Source organism: Cinclus cinclus, chromosome 12, assembly GCF_963662255.1.
Source record: "Cinclus cinclus chromosome 12, bCinCin1.1, whole genome shotgun sequence".
Classification (NCBI taxonomy): domain Eukaryota; kingdom Metazoa; phylum Chordata; class Aves; order Passeriformes; family Cinclidae; genus Cinclus; species Cinclus cinclus.
This window is the reverse complement of record NC_085057.1, coordinates 2,322,134-2,343,124: the sequence shown is the minus strand read 5'-3', so window position 1 is coordinate 2,343,124 and position 20,991 is coordinate 2,322,134. Positions and strand designations below refer to the sequence as shown.

General features: G+C 42.2%; 1 protein-coding gene across 4 annotated transcripts in view; it reads left to right on the top strand.

The window, feature by feature from the left end:
• LOC134048657 (contactin-6-like) overlaps positions 1-6,661 on the top strand; it is a 75,856-nt gene extending 69,195 nt beyond the window's left edge. For 3 of the 4 annotated variants that reach the window (XM_062500571.1, XM_062500569.1, XM_062500570.1), the window contains 3 exons: positions 124-310; positions 4,012-4,124; positions 4,850-5,093. In XM_062500571.1, coding sequence (XP_062356555.1) covers positions 124-310; positions 4,012-4,124; positions 4,850-5,026 — 477 coding nt within the window. In that variant the 3' untranslated portion in view covers positions 5,027-5,093. Of the gene's footprint in view, positions 1-123; positions 311-4,011; positions 4,125-4,849; positions 5,094-5,705 lie in introns of those variants that run through there. The other variant, XM_062500572.1, reaches the window with a different exon arrangement.
• Positions 6,662-20,991: the final 14,330 nt, after the last annotated feature.

Here is a 20,991-nt window from a genome sequence, read left to right as displayed (position 1 = left end):
GATAGGAGTACAAAAAAAATCCCATATTCCTCAAAATCTTCCTCGTCAGCATGCCTGCTTCCCAGCCAAGCCTCTAAGTGCTGGAACACAATGGATTGCCTGCTCTTTGTTCTCTCTTTTTAGGTTTTATATTGGATAGATGATCCCAAGGAAAGCACCGCTGGGAAGGTCAGAGTCAGCGGGAATGTGACAGCCAAAAACATCACGGGCCTGAGAGCTAACACTGTGTATTTTGCAACAGTCCGAGCCTACAACACTGCGGGGACAGGGCCCTCCAGCACCCCGGTGAACGTCACCACCAAAAAATCCCGTGAGTATTGGATTTGGTACAACAAGTGTCCCAAATTCCCAGCTGGGACAGGCCTGTTCCAGCTCACCGTGACCCATCGCTGCCAAACGCTTCAGTAGCGAGGAGAACGGGGTCCCAAATTTCTTCATAAATCAGACAAGAAAATTTGTGGCTGAGAAAGTTCCGCTTGTCCTAAATCAGAGCCCAGGGGGAAGGATTTCTGTTTTCCTCTTATTTCAGGAGATTTTTGGAGATGCAGAGTCAGTAAAGGAAGGATGTCTCACAGGTCAAACAAGAGGTTCTGGGGTGAGGCTGTGTTGGTTTGGGGGTTTTAAAGGAAGCTGTTGAATGCACCAAACACAGAGGGGTTTTGAGACCTCTGAACTTTGCGCTGCAGAAGACAGGATCAGGGAAACATAAATATAAATGCCATTTAGGATTTATTATTATTATTATTATTATTATTATTATTATTATTATTATTTAACACTAAAAGTAAAGCCCCCTGCTGTTTTGTTTTCCTTTGACTCTATTGTCCCAGTAAATTATTGATTTGTCCTTTAGCATAAAAGGGAAATATTTTTCTTGAGTTTCACCAATTTTCCTCTTTTCTATATGCTGTTCCATGCCATTACTCCAAGTGCAAGATAAGACTGACTTGCAGAATGAATTAACTGATTTTTAGTTGCCACAAAACCAATATTTATTGTAAATAAAGTAAAGCCAGAGAAGACATTTCTGAAGGGATCAAAAGGGACCCATCCCCGGAAATGTCCAGGACGGACAAAGCTTGGAGCAACCTGGGTGGTGGAAGGTGTCTGTGACCATGGCAGGGGCTTGAATGAAATTAAATTAAGTGCTATTCCAACCCAAACCATTCTGTGATTCCATGGCATTCCTCACAGTCCATTTTTCAATGGAAAATAGATTCATCCCTGGGAATTATTCCCTCTATTCCTATGTGCATCTATATGAAAGACAAGTTAAAGACATGGCAGTCAAATGACAAAACACAGAAGGAATAAATTTGCTTTTGTTTTACATCTACTTTATCTCCTGTCAAATTCAGGATTGTGCTAATGGCTCATTTAAAAATTAAAGTCAAAATAACCTTTTTAATATTTAAATATATATATTAAATTTTCAAGCTCTGTCTGTAGAAGATGCGAGCTCTTGCAATAAGAGAAGAGACAATATGTCAAGAGAATATCAACAACATGCATCTGGAGCAGGAGATGGAGCTCCAAAATAATAGCTCAGCATCCAGCATTCCTGCAGCCTTCTGCTCATCCCATTATTGCAGAGACTCAGCAAAGCTGAGATGATCCTTCTGCCAAAGAGGTGCAATTCTGATTGAAGAGTTCTTCTCTAAAATCAATGCAAGGTCTAAGGTGACATCCTAGTTTAAGTTAAAACTACTTAGGGAGGTGGAATTGATATCCTCAAACCATGGACGTGGCTCCATAAGGACATGTTCTCTCATGGTTCTTTAATTATATGGCATGGATTTCAGAAATTCCTCTTCCTCCTCCCTCCTTCCCTTCCCCCTCTTTCCCTTCCTCCTCCTTTCCCTTCCCCCTCCTTTCCCATTCCTTTCCCCCTCCTTTCCCATTCCTTTCCCCCTCCTTTCCTTTCCCTTTCCCTTTCCTTTCCTTTCCTTTCCTTTCCTTTCCTTTCCTTTCCTTTCCTTTCCTTTCCTTTCCTTTCCTTTCCTTTCCTTTCCTTTCCTTTCCTTTCCTTTCCTTTCCTTTCCTTTCCTTTCCTTTCCTTTCCTTTCCTTTCCTTTCCTTTCCTTTCCTTTCCTTTCCTTTCCTTTCCTTTCCTTTCCTTTCCTTTCCTTTCCTTTCCTTTCCTTTCCCTTTTCTTTTCCTTTTCCCTTTCTCTTTCCCTTTCTCTTTCCCTTTCTCTTTCCCTTTCCCTTTCCCTTTCCCTTTCCCTTTCCCTTTCCCTTTCCCTTTCCCTTTCCCTTTCCCTTTTCCTTTCCCTTTCCCTTTCCCTTTCCTTTTCCGTTTCTGTTTCCGTTTCCTTTTTAATCTTCCTCTTCTTTTTCCCTTACAAATACACACAAAATAGATCAATATTACATACAAATATTAAAAATACTTGCATGGCTGAACCTCAGCTCTGTACAGCAACAAAGCCAGTGTTACCTAAATCATGACAGCAACATCAGCACCTCAATAAATTTAAGCAGATATTTGGGACTTCTCTTATTCTTGACAGCATTGATTACAAGAACTTAATTGAGGAAAAAGTCTGCCAGTCTTAGACCTGGTACTGCTTGGGTTTTCTTGCAGATATTCCTATGGATGATCTTACCACTTATTCCGGTTTCTGGCTTAAAATAACCCCTGATAATTTTTTTTTATTATTTTCAAATCCTCCTGTGTTTTTTTGGGTTTTTTTGGGGTTTTTTTTTGGTTTTTTTTCTTTTCAGCTACAAGATCATGAATTAAAATGGCTTTAAGTTTCTATGTCAAAAAGATTTGGACAAGGCTGTAATTCATCCATTTCGGAGTGATTTCAAACCTCTTCAGAGTGCACAGCCAATGAAGTATTTGACATCCTTTGCCTCTTGTGACTATTCTGTTATCCAATTTCTTGTATAAAATGTTTCCTGAGAGCAACAGAGAGCTTTCAAGCCATATTTAAGTAAATTTGCAGTTTGATGTATGTGACAGTAGCTAAATGTTTCATAATGAAATGAATCATTTCCAACACTGACAGTGTGGCTGATGGAAGGACATCCCTGGATGTTGACCTGGGAGCTCCTCCAACACCTCATTCCCTACCAGAGGGATGGATTAAACTTCTCCAAAGTCATGAGGCAGATGGATATGAAACAGCAGGGCCCATCAATTTTTTTTATCTCTGTGGGAAATGAAAGAAATTGTCACCAAATCAAGTGTTCCTTCCAAGTGACATCCATCAATCACCAACACATAGCAGCGAAGAGAAGGATCCCAGAGTTAAACAATTCAAAATCAGGGCTGGGATGTGTTCCTCCGAATATCTTCTCATTTTCACCTCTGTTCCAATCCTTTCCTGTGCCACCACCCAGCAAGGCCCAGGAGGATGTGCCATGGAGCAGGAGGAAACGTGCTGGCCCAAATCCGAGCTCCAGTTCAAAGGCACAGCTCCACCCTCAAATGTTCACACGGGATTTGGTTCCAGTCACTTGTAGGCAAATTTTCAAAGTCCTCACACTTAGGCATAAAAAAAGCCATAGAAAAAGCTGCTCTCAGCCTATTGTGCTGAGAATTTCTAAAATCCTACAATGTTTCATGGTGGATCACATGGAGACTTTCATGTGCAGCTCTTTGTAACCTGTCCTGGCTGATGGAAATCTTGGCTTCTGTAGTTTGCTCATGGTTTTAGCTTTTTCTGAGATCCAGACAGCAAAACATCCTCTAGGACATGGAAACACAGAGAGGAACAACATTTTCCTTCCACAAAATCTCTCAAATATAACTTGAACTGTCAGACACTGTCAGGCTGTGCCTAATTTTGCAAATGAAGTCTCACAGTAAGAGGTTCTCTGCTATGAATAGATCTTTATTCTGACTAATACCAGAGCAATGATGGACTGAAATTTTTTTTTCTTTTTTAGAAGAAGCATTTGCTGATACTCCCATATCAGCTGCTCATTCAGTTACACCATGAAAATTAATATTCAGTTTATCTCATTATTATAATTTTCTTTTTTTTATTTTTTTTTAAAGCACCAAGTCAACCTCCGGCGAACATTGCCTGGAAGCTGACAAATTCCAAAATCTGCCTGAACTGGGAGCATGTGAAAACTATGGAGAATGAGTCTGAGGTGTTGGGCTATAAAGTAAGTGATTTCCTTGTCTCATTAATCAGAAATTGTGGTTACAATTCAGGTACAGAGTTTTGGTGGAAGATGAGTGTTCATTACCTGGAACACTGAATTTTCTGGATTTATTAGGGTGGTTGGCTTATGTTTATAAAAATATTCAGAGCAGGAATTCTTTATCCCAACACAGGGATTTTCTGTCCCCAGTCCTGTATTTCCCTTGTTTCCTTGTAATCATACTTACCTAAAGTTTCTTGCTTTCACATCTCCAGGGAAGGAGTTTCACAAATATATAAGAAATAGAGAACAATCTTTTAAGTATTCATAAAGTAGTCATAAACCACATTTAAACCATTCTCACTCTTTGACGGTTCATAAATGTACCTTTAAAAAAGAGACTGCTACATACTCACACCACGATCTATGTGAATGAACCAAAAAGTATTCCCATAAATCTACTTTTAACGGAAATACAAATTTATTTTAAAGTTTGGTTGCAGCGCAGAATTGTTTGATTACCCTCAGGTTCTAGGAAACCACCTGCTGTGGAACCCACCCCAAAATCCTGCAGAATATATTCCCCTATTTTAAATTGCTTTTAACACCCTGCAGGATGCTGAGAGTGCTCGGAAAACTTTGGGACACAACAGAAGAATCTCTTAGCCGCCCCCCCCCCCCCCCCCAATAAAAAAAAAAAAAATTAAAACTTTAAATGAAATCCCTCTTGTTTTCCAATCCCTTAGATTCTGTACAGGCAGAACAGGCACAGCAAAGCCCATATCCTGGAGACAAACAACACTTCAGCTGAACTTCTGGTCCCGTTTGAAGAAGATTATCTCATCGAGATAAGAACCGTCAGTGATGGTGGCGATGGCAGCAGCAGTGAGGAAATTAGGATTCCAAAAATATCGAGTAAGTGAGAGATTTTTCATTCCCCCTCTGAATGCTGTTGCATAAGAAGAAATCTGTGCCTCTAAGCACAACAGATTCCCAGCTTCTCCCTTGCCATAGGTGTCCTCCCTCCTGGTGCTTTTTGGTGCTGGCTCCTATAAATTTGTCCCTCATACTCTCACATTCATTAGAGGAGAAAGTGTTTTGCTCCACACCTCATTTTTAGTGCAGTTCTCCACTGCCCTGGCATGCAGAGCTCAGGGAAGGACACAGGAATAAGATTTCTTGGGAAAGTCAAAGTTCCCACACATAATGTGACCCTAAATCTGCCCTGGAGCTGCTGCTGGGACAGACATCTCAACCCTGTCCCATGGCTGGGGTGGGGTGGCCTAGGGTGCAGCCTCTGCTCTCACAAATAACTTATTATTCATGGTAAGGGGAGCATATTTGTATTTATATATCATAGTTTGTTTTGCAACAAAATAGTCAAAACCCTCTTAAAGTAGATACTCACAGGAAAGCTGGGTACTTCATCCAAAACCCTACTCTACTAAATGGCCACTACAACTTAATAAACAAATAAATAGAAATAACATTTGTGGGTAATGTTTACATTGAAAAGGGAACTGAGGTAGCTGTTAAGCTAAAATGCAAAGAAAAAACATGTTTTGACACAGATTTTACCACAGTCTCTTTATATTTTCACAGGTTTAAGCTCTGGAGCAATGAAATCATCCCAAAGGATAAACCATACATTGACATCTGGAATCCTCCTGTTGACTTCCTTTCTTCTAAACCCTTTTCCTTGCTGGTTCCAGCAATGCCCTGCCGTGGACTTTCAAAATTAAAAAATGTAGATTTTATCTTAATTCCTCACCGTAACCAAGATTCCTGAGAAGAAGCAGCACTGGGGAGGGGGAGGGAGGTAGAAGTGGTCTGTCATTAAGAAAATGCTGGGTACTGATATTCCATGAATTTGTAAAAATGGGCTTGGAAATTAACAGATAAATCAACATGCATTAATTAAATGGAGTGGTGCCAAACCTAATTTGGGATTGACGTGTGGGGGGGTCTCAAATTTTTTCCAAGTAGTTGTTGTTGGAGCAGCATTTAATGGAATGTCAACCTGTGCAAGCTGATGCCAGGGAGGGGAGAAGAGATTTAAAACTCTTGTGATGTGGATATTATTTATCTCATGTTCTTCAATGTATCCTGTTAAAAAAAAAACAAACAAACAAAAAAAAGCACTTTCAATGAAATAAAAGCTATTTGTTTACTTTTTGCACTGTCTGTATTAGAGGAGGTGTCATAAAACACATTATTTGAAGTTCCCTCTGCTATTTTCTTCAGAAATGAGGAACTTAAAAAGAATCTCCTATGGACCAACACAAAGCCAAGTTAATTCTATAAAAAAAAAACAAAATCAAAAAAAGCATTTGGTGCCATCAGCTAGCCTTAAAACATCAGCACCTTTTATACCATTGAATATTTTGCATATCTTCAAATCCATTTTAAAGGACTTTTCCATGCAAAGACTGTTCTGATCAACAAGACTTCCACAGATACTGAATATTTTTTGAGGTAGGATTGAAATCTGTCATTAGGGAGGATCGGTTGGCCTCTCCTGCTTTTGTTATTCTTTGCTGTGTCTTGAAAGCACAGATTCATCTGTGGGTTGGGCGTGAAGGTAAATGAGAAGAACATTGATTTTCATCATCTTGAAATATAAATAAAAGCAGCTAATTAAGCCCTTCAATCTCCTGAGTCCCCAGAATGACAAATTAAACACCAGAGCTTGGCTTTCAAGTCAGGAGATGCAGCTCAACACTTGCCACTCTCCTGCCAACTTGAATTACATCTGATAAAAGGTGGGGGGTTTTTTGCCTGGTGTCATTACTGGGAAATCTTTTCTTCCTTCTCACTTTGCTCTGAAGTTTATTTTCTTTTCTCCACTGTCAGATCCACGTTGTGTCATCTTTGTAAACATTTATTACTACAAGATAACCAAATACCCAAAATATTTTTTTCAAAAGGGGACGGTTGGAATGGGGGTGAGGATGTGTCAGCACATGAACGAGTAAAAGAAGTTCAGCTGTGCATGGAAATCCTTCAAAGAGCACATTAAACCATGTTTGTTATCCATGGGCATGGGAATGGGAATTCACAGAGGAAGCTCCAAAATTTTGGTACCTCCTCAAGGTCCCTGCCAAGCTAAACCTTTCTCTGATTCTCTGGTTCCTCACACAGCCCACAGGCTGGTCTGGCAGAAAATAAACTCAAAAATGATAAAATCATTGCAAAACCACATGGAGGGGATCAATGTCCAAGAAAATAGCTCTTCACAGAATCATGGAATGGTTTGGGTTGAAAGGGACGTTAAAGATCTCTTACAGCTGGTGATACTTAATACCCCCCACACTCAATTCAATAAAATGTTTTATACAGGTCACTCCTATTTGGTTTTGGAAGAGCTTTTTGCATCATCCCTTCCCAGCAGTGTCCAGCAGGACTTCTGCTCACTCCCCGACCTTCTGTGCCCATTAAACAACAGGTACCTTTTATTTCCCTTCATTAAACTGAATCTGAAATTCTACTTCATAACACAAATGTAATTCTTTGCTAACTTTACCCCAAACCATATTTTTGTTCAAGTGAAAAGAGATTTTCTGTAGAGCAGTTACAGCTCCATAGAAGGTCTGAGAGATGTTTAATTACAGGGAGGCTCTGGAAATGAAATGTCACTTTTAGAATTCTGTCCTCTGGGATTTCTACAAAGTTCCTAATCACAGGAGTTATTAGGAAGAGGTTTAACACAGCTTTCAAAAGAGGAGAATGGTTTTTGAAAAGAAATGAATGTGCTATTAAAAATCCTGATAATACCCTAATGAAGTAAAAACATTTTTCTCTGTGGTGGAAGTAAACAATGAATCACTTCTTCAGATTTCTTCTCATTTTTGTGCAGCACTCAGATTCTCTTCTCACTGTAGAAGATCCAAATCAGGATCCTCAGCCTCAGCATTTCTCCACTTTGTCACTGCCGTGGGAGCAGCCCTTTTTAAAAAAGGGGCAACTGAGGAGTCCCAGGAATATGAGTGAATCTTTTTCCCTTGGAGCTGGAGATTCCAGGGTGAATATTCTGCCTCAGGAGCAAAACTTCGGAGCCAAAGGAGAAAAACTTTAAATCCAGCACCTCCCATCCTCCCTAAATCACTGCAGAACTTGTGCAGGTTCATATTCTCCCCAGTGCATTTTTTTTGGTATTTCACCAAGACAAACTGAGTCTGAGCAGCCCAAAGCACTGAAAGTCCAGTTCTTTTTATGTGGAAATGTTATTAAAGCAGCTGATGCTGAAATGGAAAGAGTTCACATGGCTGGCAGCTTTCATTAAAAAGAAAAGGGAAAGGGTCAAAAAGGAGTTTTGTCACTTAAGAGTTGCAGGAAAAACTTCGGAAATAGGAACAGCACAAATCCCCTAAAACCAGAGCTGAAATGAAAACAACAGAAATACTCTGCAGTGCTCCTGGTTTTTAACAGCCAAGAACCTGAATTGAAAACCCCATTTAAAGGTGCTCAGTAAAGGGAATTTTGGGCCCAGACTTAGCAGATTTTACAGAAAATCACAGACCAGCCAAAGTTTTCAGACAGCTGGGAAAAAAATAATACCTATTTTCTTTTGATAACCTAAGCAAAGTACTACAACATGAAAGAGACTCACAGTCAGGGATTTTCATTTTGAATTTAACACATCAACAAAATATTTCTCCATGAAAAAAGCAATTTTGAGTCTCTCCAAATGTTTCTGTTCACTCCAAGCACAATGTTTCTTTGTGATTTACGAGCATTTAAACTTTATTTAGCATCTTCTCCCTTCTTTATAGGGCAATTTTTGAATAGGAATGCCAAGAAATGAAATAAAATAGCCCATGTGTGTTATTGTACCAGCCCCTAAATCAACATTATCCTGGAGTGCAGAAACTCCTTGCTTTCCGTGGGTCGTTGGAATGCAGCCCTGGTGACGCCTTGACACCAAGCTTTAAATCACAGCCATGAATGAATGTGCTGTAAATGTGCAAAAAGGGTTTTATTAATATCTGCCTGTGCCTCGGTCGTGGAGAATTCCCCCCAGTGATCTGCAGGGCCCACAGGAGGAGAGGATTAATCTGCTCACCGAGGTTTGGGGACCCTCTGAGTTGCTGTGCGTGGTGCCAGGGGATCCTGGCTCGCTCTGTGTCCCCCTCCATGGATTTTTGTGTGCTCAGGGAGCACAGAAAATGTGAAAAATTGAATAAACCAATATTTTTTTGCTTTGCCCTGCTCAAAAGATGTCAGAGCTTGAATAATCCAATGTGTTTATTCCCCTCCAGCATTGATATTTCCAAGACACCATCCCCCAAAATTGCCCTGACGTGCCTGAAGGTTGACGTGCCTGAAGGTTGCTGTGTCTCAGTGCTCCCAAAAATGAGGTTTCAGGAGCCTCTGTAGCTGTAGCCACAATGTCATGGAAGCACAGAATCCCAGAATGGTTTGGGCTGGGAGGGACCTTAATGATCACCCAGTGCCACCCTTGCCATGGCAGGGACACCTCCCACTGTCCCAGGCTGCTCCAGCCCCAATGTCCAGCCTGGCCTGGGACACTGCCAGGAGTGTGCTGGCCTTGGCAATGAGTGGATTGAGGTCTGGTGGCAGCCGCAGAGTAATTCCAACACGGATGATGACCTCTGCCAGGCACAGGTACAGCAGGACTCCCCCCCTGTCTGTGCACTATTCCTGCCAAGGAGTGGCCCAGCCTCCCTCCACTGAGCTGAGTTATTTTCCATGTCCTCCTTCTGCTCCTGACTGGATTTATGGGAGGGACAACACTTCCAGGATTGCTCCAAACTGGAAATATAAAATAATGGCAAATGATGCATTCAGAAATATCCACCTAAAAATTTAAATTAGGTTCCACGGACTTCCCACTGAATGCCCCTGGCCAAATCCAGAGTCTAGGTAAGGATTTGACATTTCTCTCACTCTGACCATTATCTAATCTAAAAACTGGGGGAAAGGGTGGGCAATCAGCACTATTAAAATAGCCTGTATAAAATCTTCCTTGGAAAAATTTACCATGAGGAAAAGGTCAGTTGGACATTTTGACAGCACAGTACAATGAGGGCCTCTAAATAGCTTCAGTAACTCAGGCCTTTTTATTAGGAACTTCTTTTGTCGGTTCCTAGCACTAAATACTTGAAAATAGGTCTGGCGTAGCAATTAAAATGTCATATTAATCATACTGGTGTGCATTGTTTCTTTACTTCACCTCTTTTATAGACACCAATATATTTCAGCAGTGAGAAGCAGCTACAAATGTTTGTCATCTTTATGGAATGAACTGGAATAATTCTTAAATGCTAAGGGATCCCAGAGGAGCAGAAGTTTTTGGTAAGGTGTGTTCAATAAGATAAATGAAATTGTTGCACCTGAGTCATCGCCTCCTAACAATTGTTTTTTTCCACATTGCCTTCAGTGAAATGTCCAACACAAACTTTCCTCATTCATGTCCCTGTTTGCCTCCTTGTGCTGGTTTTCCAGACACATTCCCAGTCCTATCCTCTGCTCCAACCACTCTGCTGCCACAGGTCCCATCTCCTCAGGTATAATCCAGTTTTTCCCTTATAAAGCATCCATAGGCTCTGCCAGTAGCCTTGCACTGGGTTACTGTTGTGGTAAGAAGTAAAATAAAAAACTGAGGTGCTCGAATGCATGGTTTTATAAAAAATGGAGGTGTCTGGAGAGGCCAAACCTCCTCCAGTTCTTGGGGCTGTCAGGAGCAGCCTTCCCTTCTCTGTGCACCATTTGCTGTTCCTGGAATAACAGAAAATCGTGGAACTCGTGGAATGGTTTGGGTTGGAAGGACCCTAAATCCCACCCATCCCACCCCATCCATGTCAGGGACACCTCCCACTGTCCCAGGTGCTCCAGCCCCAGTGTCCAACCTGGCCTTGGGCACTGCCAGGGATCCAGGGGCAGCCACAGCTGCTCTGGGAATTCCACCCTGTGCCAGAGAATAGCGACTCCCCACCCTATTCACCCTGAAATCCCCTTTTCCTGGCAAATTTGAGTGAAGGGATCTTTTCTGGAGCTCTCACTGCAGTGGTCTGTGGGAGCACTGCTACCTTGATTTAATTACATTATTCTGCAGCTCTGCTGTCCCAGGGATTTTAAAGAGAAACAGCACAAATCTTCCCCGGGTCCCAGTGCCCTCAGCAGATTCAAAGCCTGTGCAGTTTGAGTGGGTTTAGAATTTATTTGAAAGCCTTCTTACACCAGTACAATTTATCCACAGAGATCAGCAGTTTACATCGTATTGATTAATGCAGTTATTGATTTATTCTGCAATTGTACTGGCCAGGTTTATACAGCACTGGAAAGTGCTATTTTCCAGGAGTGATTGACTTCATTCTTTATTGACTAAAATGAGCTGATAAAAATCATCCACTGGCTGAGCTAGAAGTACTTTTTATTTTGTATCCCTGGTTCCAGCAGAGAAAAGTAGGAGACAAACACTGCTGCAAAGCAGAGAAAAGGAGTTCCAAGGCTTGACCCCTCTGGAATTACCCTGCCTGGGCTAAGTCCAGCCCCAGATAAGGCAGGTGAGAAGCTGGAAGGCTGGGGTGGTGAAAAGCCAGGCAGGCATTTGGAGTTGGAGGATTAACCTGCTTTTCCTTCTCTCTTCAATGCCTGCACAAGTTTTTTGGAGCCTTCTGCTGCTCCTAAAGCTGATGTCACTGCACCTTTCTCCACATGGGGGAGTTTCAGGGGGGCTCCTCAGAAGGGCTCCAGGTGTCCTCACAAAGGATGGAATGGTGCTTGTCCTGTTTTAGGGGAGTGCTGGCTGCAGCTGGAGCTTTTTGTAGCATCTCGTGGCTTTGCAGTGCCATAAAGCGAATATAACAGCCCCTGATCCTGGCTGCTCCAAGGTTTTCCCAGTTTGAGGGAAGAGCCCTGTGCTCCTGAAACATTTGGCTGTAAATCACATCAGCTCTGAGCTGCTCTCCTGGTGGAACTGCACCATCAGGCCAAGGAAATTCTACTTTTTAACAGGTACCAGGGTGCAGAGATCCATCCTCCCCCCAGCCCTTCAAACCCTCCCTGACTGGAGGGTGAGTGAGAAACTTTTGTTTCATGTCATCTATGCTGCTTTCAGTTTACAAGTCAGTATTGCTATATTTGTATTTTTAATATATATATTTATATATTTACATATTTGCACATTTGTATTTTCTAGTGAAATACGTAAAATTAACAGAGATCGATTAAGTGCGCCTGCAGAAAACATCCATGAGAACCCACACTGCTGCAGTTCAGAAATACTCTCTAACAGGAAAGTTCTTCCAGGCCATTTAGTTTCACAAGGCTTTTAAAATTTCTCTTGAAGTCTGGCTTGTAAACTAAACCTTTTCTCCTACTTAATATGCACACATCTCTCTCCCAAAATCTAAGCATCACAAGTTAGAAGAGAGAACTGTGCTCCGTTGCAATTTTGGCAAAAGGTGAAGTTTATTCCATCAAGCAATGGATTTAAGGCAAGGATGGTCTGGGGTTATGGATTTTCGTTCCCACTGTTCTGCTCAGGAGGAATTTCTGTCCCCAGGGAATGAATGCACAGCTCTGGGCTGCCCAGGGGCACCTGGGGCAAGGTGTGTTGCACAGCCACCTCCAACACTGCCCACACAGGGTAGTGAGTGCACTCAGCAAAAAGGAAATTCAGAATTAAAACACGAAATTAAAAATAAAAGTTGGTAAATAAGTGATCTTTCATATATATATATATATATATATATATATATATACATATATGAAATACACATACATGCAAACTCAGAAATTGTATATACACCTGTGGAACAGGAAATAGAGAGCTGTGTAATGAAAACAGCACCACATTTCTGATTTTCCCTTGCTCCTGAGAAAGGGAATCACAGGAGGGATCCTGCACTAGCAGGCAGAGTGGAGAACAGGGCCCAGAATAATTTATCTAATTCAGCTCTGGCACCACATTCTTAAGCAGGAGCTCCCAATCATTCCTCTGCATTAGGAGATGTGTGTTCCTTCCTCCAACCACTGCCAGATTTCCTCCATAAACCCATCCTGCTATAAATACAGCCCTGGCTCTCTCACTTGTTAGTTGTTGAAGGAAATAAAATAACAACATGCCTTGCACTTTAGAACCTTGTTTATAAAACATCTTCATAAACCCACTCAAAGAAACATCTGAAATAAAATCATGGCCATTGCGCCCCATCATGCCAGCCCTACAAATTGATTATTTTCTTTAAATTAAAACCATCAACTACAACAGGGCTGCTTTGTGGCACTTCACAAGTTTCAGTAAAATAAGCCTGCCAGCATTTATTGATTCATGGGCACTCTGGGCTGTGCTGGTACCTACCTGGGCATTTCAGAAAATTAAAGAACCCTGCCCAAATTATGCCTTTGGGTTTTAATCACTGTGATATCCACTGGCTGGCAAGGATTTCAGCATCACTCAAGGTGGGCAGGATGCTGACTGTGAATCCATTGGGTTTCTTTGGTTGGATACTAAAACATGAGGGTTTTTTTCCTCCAACAAAACCACAATTTCTTGTGGTTTTCCCTTGCAATACATCTATTTTTTTTGCAGAGAACGTGGGCTGCCAAATCCTTCTAACCAGATTTCCCCAGATCTGTGTTTTCCAGAGTTGTTTAAACTAAAAAAGGCACCAAAACACTCTTGGTGTGATGCTGTGGTTGAGCTTTGTCCCTCAGGATTTCTGGGCTCTGGACTTGTCCCCTCAGGATGGGAAGGATCCAGGAATAACCTTCTCCAAAACACCCCCTGTTCTGGGAGCCAAAATTTGTCTGAATGCCCTGAGCTGCTGTTTCCTCCCTCCACACGACGACTGTTGAGAGGAAATAATTTGAAATTAGAGAATGAAATTAGTTCGCAAAAAACCCACAAATATCTGCTACATAATTTTTTAATTCTTTAAAGATTAATGGCTGAGATGAAGTGATTAATTCAAGCTTTGCTTTGCAGATGATCTCTCAGGCCTCACAGCGTACACGCACAGTCAATATTTTGCAAATGTTTTGATTAATAAATCTTTATATAGCCCAGTGCAACTTTGTAGATTTAAATTGATGCTTGCACTCTGCATACTGATTTTCCCCGCATGGTTTCCTGACTCGGGCTCGTTAGTCCAAAGGAAAGAAAACAAAATAAACACTGCTAAGCACAAAATATTTCACTTCCACCACGTAAGGTATAAAACCCTTTGGAAGCCACTGTGTTCTAGGGAGAAAATGCCACCACTGCATCAGGCAGCTGTCCCCACCTCCAAACCAGTCTCCCCAGCATCATCCCTGGATTTTTTCTAAGCTATCAGTTGCTCCCACAGCAAGAAAGGAAATGCAAGAAGATGGGTGCCAGTCTCTTCTCTCAGGGAACAGGGACAGGACAAGGGGAAATGTCCCCAGGCTGCACCAAGGGGGGCTCAGGTTGGACATTAGCAGGAATTTCCTCATGGAAAAGGTGGTCAGGCATTGGAAGGGGCTGCCCAGGGAGGTTTGGAGTTCCCATCGCTGGAGGTGTCCAAGGAATTACTGGACATGGCACTCCGAGCTCAAGGACTGGGCACAGGCAGGTCTGGGTGACCCTGGAGGGCTTTTCCAGCCTCGGTGATCCTGGGATTCTCTACACACTCTCAGGTTGAAGCAGCTCAGCGTTAATGCTGGAGCAGAAGTTTGTTCTCACTTTGCTCTTTGCTGTGAGTTTTGTTCAATGCCACAAGCACTGAGTTATTCACAGCCTGGCTTTGGAAGAGCTTCCCAAGGAGCACGAAGGGCCTGGAGAAGGCACCATGGGCTGAACCCAGCCTGGTGGGATCTGGGCTCCTGATCCCACCCTCTCCCCCAGGTCTGCACAGGTCCAGCACCTCCCAAGCCCACCTGGACACTGTCCATCCAGATAAACCCTGTGATTGCTGTAAAACTCATTAATAAAAAATGATCTGAGCCAAGGGACAGTGGAATCCTTGTGCTTTTGGTAGGGACTGAAATCAAGCACTGAATCTCTTTGGTAATGCCCTATCACTCACAGGAAGTATAAGAGACAAAATGAATAAAATAAAACAGGAAATATAAAGGTTTTATTCGGTTTCTGATGCACAACAGGACCACTGGAAACCACTTTTTCTTCCCATGTACTTCCCACAGCCTCTGATTCTCTTCACTTCCTTTCCTGAGAACAACTTCAGTGCCTTCGTGCACTCTTCTGCTTCTCACCTCTTGTCCTGGCACTTCTGCAAACATTCCTGCAGATCCCTATAAACTCTCAGTTCAAGGAATTTTTGGGACAGGGAAGGTGGGTGCTGGCACTGAGCTGCATGGGGGCTGCACCAGGGATCCCTGCTCTTTCCAATTTTTCTGAGTAAAAGAAGCGTTTGGCAACTCCTTTTCTTTCTCCAGATTGAACTTTGGAGTCACATCCAGTGACTTCTCCAAAGTTTTATCTTGTCCTGACATTGGACTATGGAAATGCAAACAGACACCTTAATTCTACACTTCAAACATCCCCGAAAGATTGAAGCACGCTTGGGCTATGCTCATCCTGCAAAAGAAACCATTTCTTACAAAGAAACCCCCTTAAAAGCACTCAAGTGCCAAAGAGGATGCTCAGTACCATTTTTTTAATAGTAATGGAGTATATTAATGAGAAAAAATTTGGACCCCAGCATTATAACTCTTGCAGCAGATATTATCATTAGGTGCATTTCACATTATCACTAATTTTGTATTCAGCATGCCAGGACCATTAATTCAGATCCAGTCTGCAGCTGAATGAGGCAGATTGCTTAAGAAAATAAACGTCTCTATTACTTTTTATAGTGTTGAAATTAATTTACAGTTCCAGTTTGTGAGAACTAAAATTGAGAATTAAAACTATATTTGGTACCTGAGATTTCTCAGAGATTAGCATTCACGAGGCAGTAAAAATATTAACTACTTTAAATATTGCTTGCAATATTTCCAGGGTTATGAAGCATCTTCTCTTAGCTCATTTTAATTTATTTAGCATCCATCTCTCTAAGCATATTCACACCACTGGAAGATTAGAATGAGATCGTTGCATTAAGAGAAATACTGTTTACAATGATGTGTAGTATCTCTTTCCAGGGGCTTTGGAAGGCATGAAAATAAAGATTTTGATGATGTCTTTAGGGGCTCTCCCGCTGCCTTTGTGCTGCAAGAAAAGTCAAAGTTGAGGAGAGTTTCTGAGGCAAAGCATCGAGTCAGGAGTGGAGTAAATAAAACCTTTATGGGGAAAGGGGAACTCGATAAAACACACAAAGATATGTTAGTTCTGGATTTGTCTCTGATGCTCCAAAGTGAAGAAGAGAGAAATGGGGGGACTGGAGTCTTCAAGCTAAGCCATGGACACTGTAAAATTATGGGGTTGTGGCTTTGTTTGGGTTGGGAAGGGACCTTAAAGCCCATCCAGTCCCACATCCATCCATGGCAGGGACACCTCCCACTGTCCCAGGTGCTCCAGCCCCAGTGTCCAACCTGGCCTTGGGCACTGCCAGGGATCCAGGGACACCCTGTGCCAGGGCTGCCCACCCTCCCAGGGAAGGATTTCTTCCCAAAATCCCATCTCACCCTGCCCTCTGGCAGTGAGAAGCCATTCCCTGTGTTTCTTCACTCCATTCCTTGGCAATTGTCTCTCTCCATCTTTCCTGCAGCTCCTTCAGGTCCTACTAGGTCACCCTGAGGTCACCCCAAAGCTTCTCCTGAGGTGAACAATTCCAGTTCTGCCAGCCTTTCCTCACTGGAGAAGTGTTCCATCATGATTTTCTGGCTGTTGTTTCAGCCTCCTCAGCAAACACTGCACTGTCACTGAACACACCCCTGGGTGAAAGCATTAAAAAATCCTTATTACTACCCAAAACAGGCAATAATTTTGATGCTTGGACACGTGAGATTTTTTAAACCTCCAGTGTGAACCCCAGCCCTCAATCCTGCCAGTCAGAAATCCCCCTGAAATGAATGAAAGGCTGAGCTCCTAAACAAGTGGTTGATACCAGCAGCTGAAGCTTAAAGAAAACCATCAAATTTCATAAGAAAATTGGATGAGTTGGCCACAGTGTCATTGTAGGATTAGGAGCTCAGTCAATAACATCTGTTCTAATATGTTCCTTGCAGAAGGAAGAAAATAGGATTTAAATTTAGATCCATAGATTGAACAAGAGGCAGTGTGGCAGATTCAGAGCTAACAAGGTGCAATACTTCCTGTGAGGCTTTGGTAAATTCTGGTTTGATTTGGATATTTAATGATAAAATGAAATTTCAGATTAATTGCATCTGTCTGAAGAAAGCTCTGAGCAGCTGATCCAACCTTTTCCTGGACCCTTAAACTTTGAGTTTGAGCTCAGGGGCACAGTTGGAATGATTGGAAGGGTATTTTGGGGAGGGAGCTGCTACACAATTCCCCAAGCACTGTTAGGACCACGTGTGATGGGAAATTGTTCTGCAGATCTTCTCCAGTAACAATTTAAAAAAGAAAATCATTGTTTGACCATTGTTCCATATAAACATCATTTCCTTTGGGTGCCATTGCAGAAGAGATGATGTTCCCAAAGACTTTTTCGTTGCTTACATCTATAGTAATTTTTATTATTTAAAATTGGAAAGGTTTCTATTAGGGATTTTAGGATGAAGACACCTCAAGCTGAGATTTTAACAGCTGAGTTCAGACTCTGAAGCACAGAAATGGCACTGCCTCAAGTTTTCATTAAAAAAAAAAAAAAAAAGAAAAGAAAATATACTGCTCTTAATTCTGAAGGCTAACCCCCAAATGCCTGAGTGTCATTTTATGAAAATCTCCCTTACATCAGGAGTGAGTCTCCAGCGTTCCACAGCAGTGCCTTTGCAGTAATGGTTTCAAATGGAAACATTTATTTTTCCCTGCTTTTTAGTAGCTACGGGAGAAGCAGGGGGCTAATTACCAATGCTGAGCTGCAAGGGTCAGATGGAGAGGAAAAAATAAAACTAAATGTTTCTGAAAATAGGTGAAGAATCCTGCTGTGGCAGATTTGGATGATGTAGCCTGGTGCTGTGGGGTTTTTTACCCTGTAGTCTATAAGTTACAGCAGACTTGGTGTTTTTTGAGTTGGAACTGGCAGATGCTTGTAAAGTGACACAACCAGACCTGGGAAAAACAAATTATTACAACATTGAAGGGTGATTTTCCCATTAAGAACAATGCATATTTAAGTTTAAATATGCACAACATCAGCAGCTGAGAATGCAGAGAATTGCTTCACCACAAAAATCAGCAATTCAGCAGCAGTGAGACACCTTCAGTGCTTTTCTTGCAGGTGGGTTGGCTGCTGAAAGAGGAATATCCAAAACAGGCCAGTGAAAGAAGACTGAGTTTAAAATTATTTTCTTACTCTGTTCTGCTTCCATGTCATTGTAAGATCCTGTCAGAGAAAACTATGTGGGGCTTCTCCCTGTCTTTTGAAGGTGGCCTTGTTGTCACATCATTGTCATGCAAAAAGGGCAAAACGAAAAGAAAAATCCCAAATTTGTGGGTGAGTCAGAGCGAGCCATAGCCCTGAAAAACAGAGGTAGAAAATTGCTGAGAAGGAATTTTGGGTGCTGGAGATTCACGAGCCCAAACCTGGCCTGGGTCTGCCTCCGTGAGACCACTGAGACCTGACAGAAAACCCAGAAGTGCCTGATCAGGTGTGTTCTGACAGAGCCCAGAGCAGCAGCAGGACACGGGGACAGTCATTGCAGGACATCCAAAACCCTGGTTATCCCTTCCCTGTCTCCTTCAGCACAGCAAGAGCAGCCGGCCTCGGGCTCCAGCCTGCCCTGGGAGCCCTTCCCGTGCCAGGGTGAAATGCCAGTTCTGGCACACAAAGAATATTTGTGAATATTTCATTTTATCATCTTGCAGAAAGCTTTAAGAACCTTCCAGACTCCAAAACGAGTTAAAGCCCTGCAGGATCACCCTCCATCCTCCCAAGCCGGGATCTGCTCTTTTCCACGGGTGTCACTGCAAGATCCATTTCATCAGACACCAGGAAGCCACGGGCAATTACTGAGCAGAGCACTGGTGGCATAAATGAGATTAAACACCCACCCACACGTACCGAGCTAAAGCAAATGGAAAAGTGGAGGAAATCAACCCTCAGGGCACGCTGGAATACAGATTATTTTTTGTTCTTCCTTTCTGGAAAGCACTGAGTAAAAGGTCTCCTCCGTTCTGATCAGTTCAGATGTAGCATCTCGTTGCAGCCAGGGAAAGGCAGGCACTAAGAAGTTCTCAGAAGAAATAAAGAAGTTGAGAAAATCATTTTATTGCCTGACAGAAGGGGAGGCTGCCTTAATTTTGTTGTCACTGGGAGTCTAAATGTATAAGGACAGCTGCTGTGCTCAAGCAACAATGCAATCAGTTAATGCTTTCAGCAGGGAGACATTAGCTGCTGCTGCCTCCTGCCAGGCAGGGAGAAACAAAGTTTACCAAAAAAAAGGGGGGGGGGGGGGAAAGGAAACTTTTAGGCATTTTTTTCCCATTTTTTCCCCTGCTTTTTGGGTAAAGGGAGAGCAAGGTCCACAGCAGAACAGGGAGCGCTTTACTTGAGGTTCCCCTTAGCCCGTTTTGGGGGTTGGTGCTCTGAATGTGCCTTGTCCATCACATCTTCTGCAGCAAAGCCACGTAATTACAAATATTAAACAGCACGTGATAAGGAACAGAGAGAGCTAAAGAGACCAATGCTACTTTTGTTATTGACCAGAAAAAGATCAAACAGCAGAATGTTGTCTGAGATTTCAAACAAAGCCACACAGCCAGAAGAATTTGCCCTACATAGAGCCGGAATTGGCATCAAGAAAATGAAAACATTTGCTATTTTTACATCCCCAATTTGAAGTGGAGGTGAGGAACAAACGAGGAACTAAAACTCTGTGTAAACTCAATGATGTGTTTGTACCTAGGAGCTGGAATGAGGAAGGCTCCTGCTGGAGGAACAATCCACTCATCTCACCTGGAATAGGTTGTGAGGTGATAAAAAGGAGAATCAGAGGAGCCTTGTCGTGGAATAACAAAATGGAAAAAAGAAAGAAGGAAGGAAGGAAGGAAGGAAGGAAGGAAGGAAGGAAGGAAGGAAGGAAGGAAGGAAGGAAGGAAGGAAGGAAGGAAGGAAGGAAGGAAGGAAGGAAGGAAGGAAGGAAGGAAGGAAGGAAGGAAGGAAGGAAGGAAGGAAGGAAGGCCAAAGACCTCAGGTTACTCCTAAAACCAGATCTCAGAAAAAAAAATAATCAGGTTTTATGGGCAAATCAAGCAGGTGGAATTTGGCTCTTTCAGTCAGCAAGTCTGAAGCATAATGAGAACACTGAAATAAGAGAGGCAGAGACAATATTGCCTTAAAGGAAACTGGAGATTGTGGATTTTGTAACTTGAATGCTCTCAGGCCATCACTAGCTGAAATGAAAGAATTTACCTAAGGTAGCTCTAAGATCCAATCTTGATTTTATTAGTAATTATTATATGTTGAAAGTTTAAATATTTCATATAGAAGAGATTAAAAGATTGCAAGAGAAACTGAATAATCTCTACAGACTTCAGAAAGCATAAAGGCCAACCCTGAAAGGAAAAGAACACTAAACTCCATTGTTAATTAAATCCCTTATTTGTCGTATTTGTCTTAATTTCAAGCGTTTATTGGTAAAGGATTTAAACAAGAAATGACAGATTAATTCTTTCTTTGAGACCAGTGATTATTTGAAAGCAGCAGAGAGAATGCCAGGCAGGCTGGACAGAAAGCACAGCTCAGTTCAGATACTAATCTGCAAAAGTGGATTAATAAAGTCAGGGTTAGACACTTTCACCAGGGTTTTATTCAGCCTGGGGAACAGCATGGACAAAGAATTCACTGATGTTGAATAGCTCAGAGAAACCACCGGG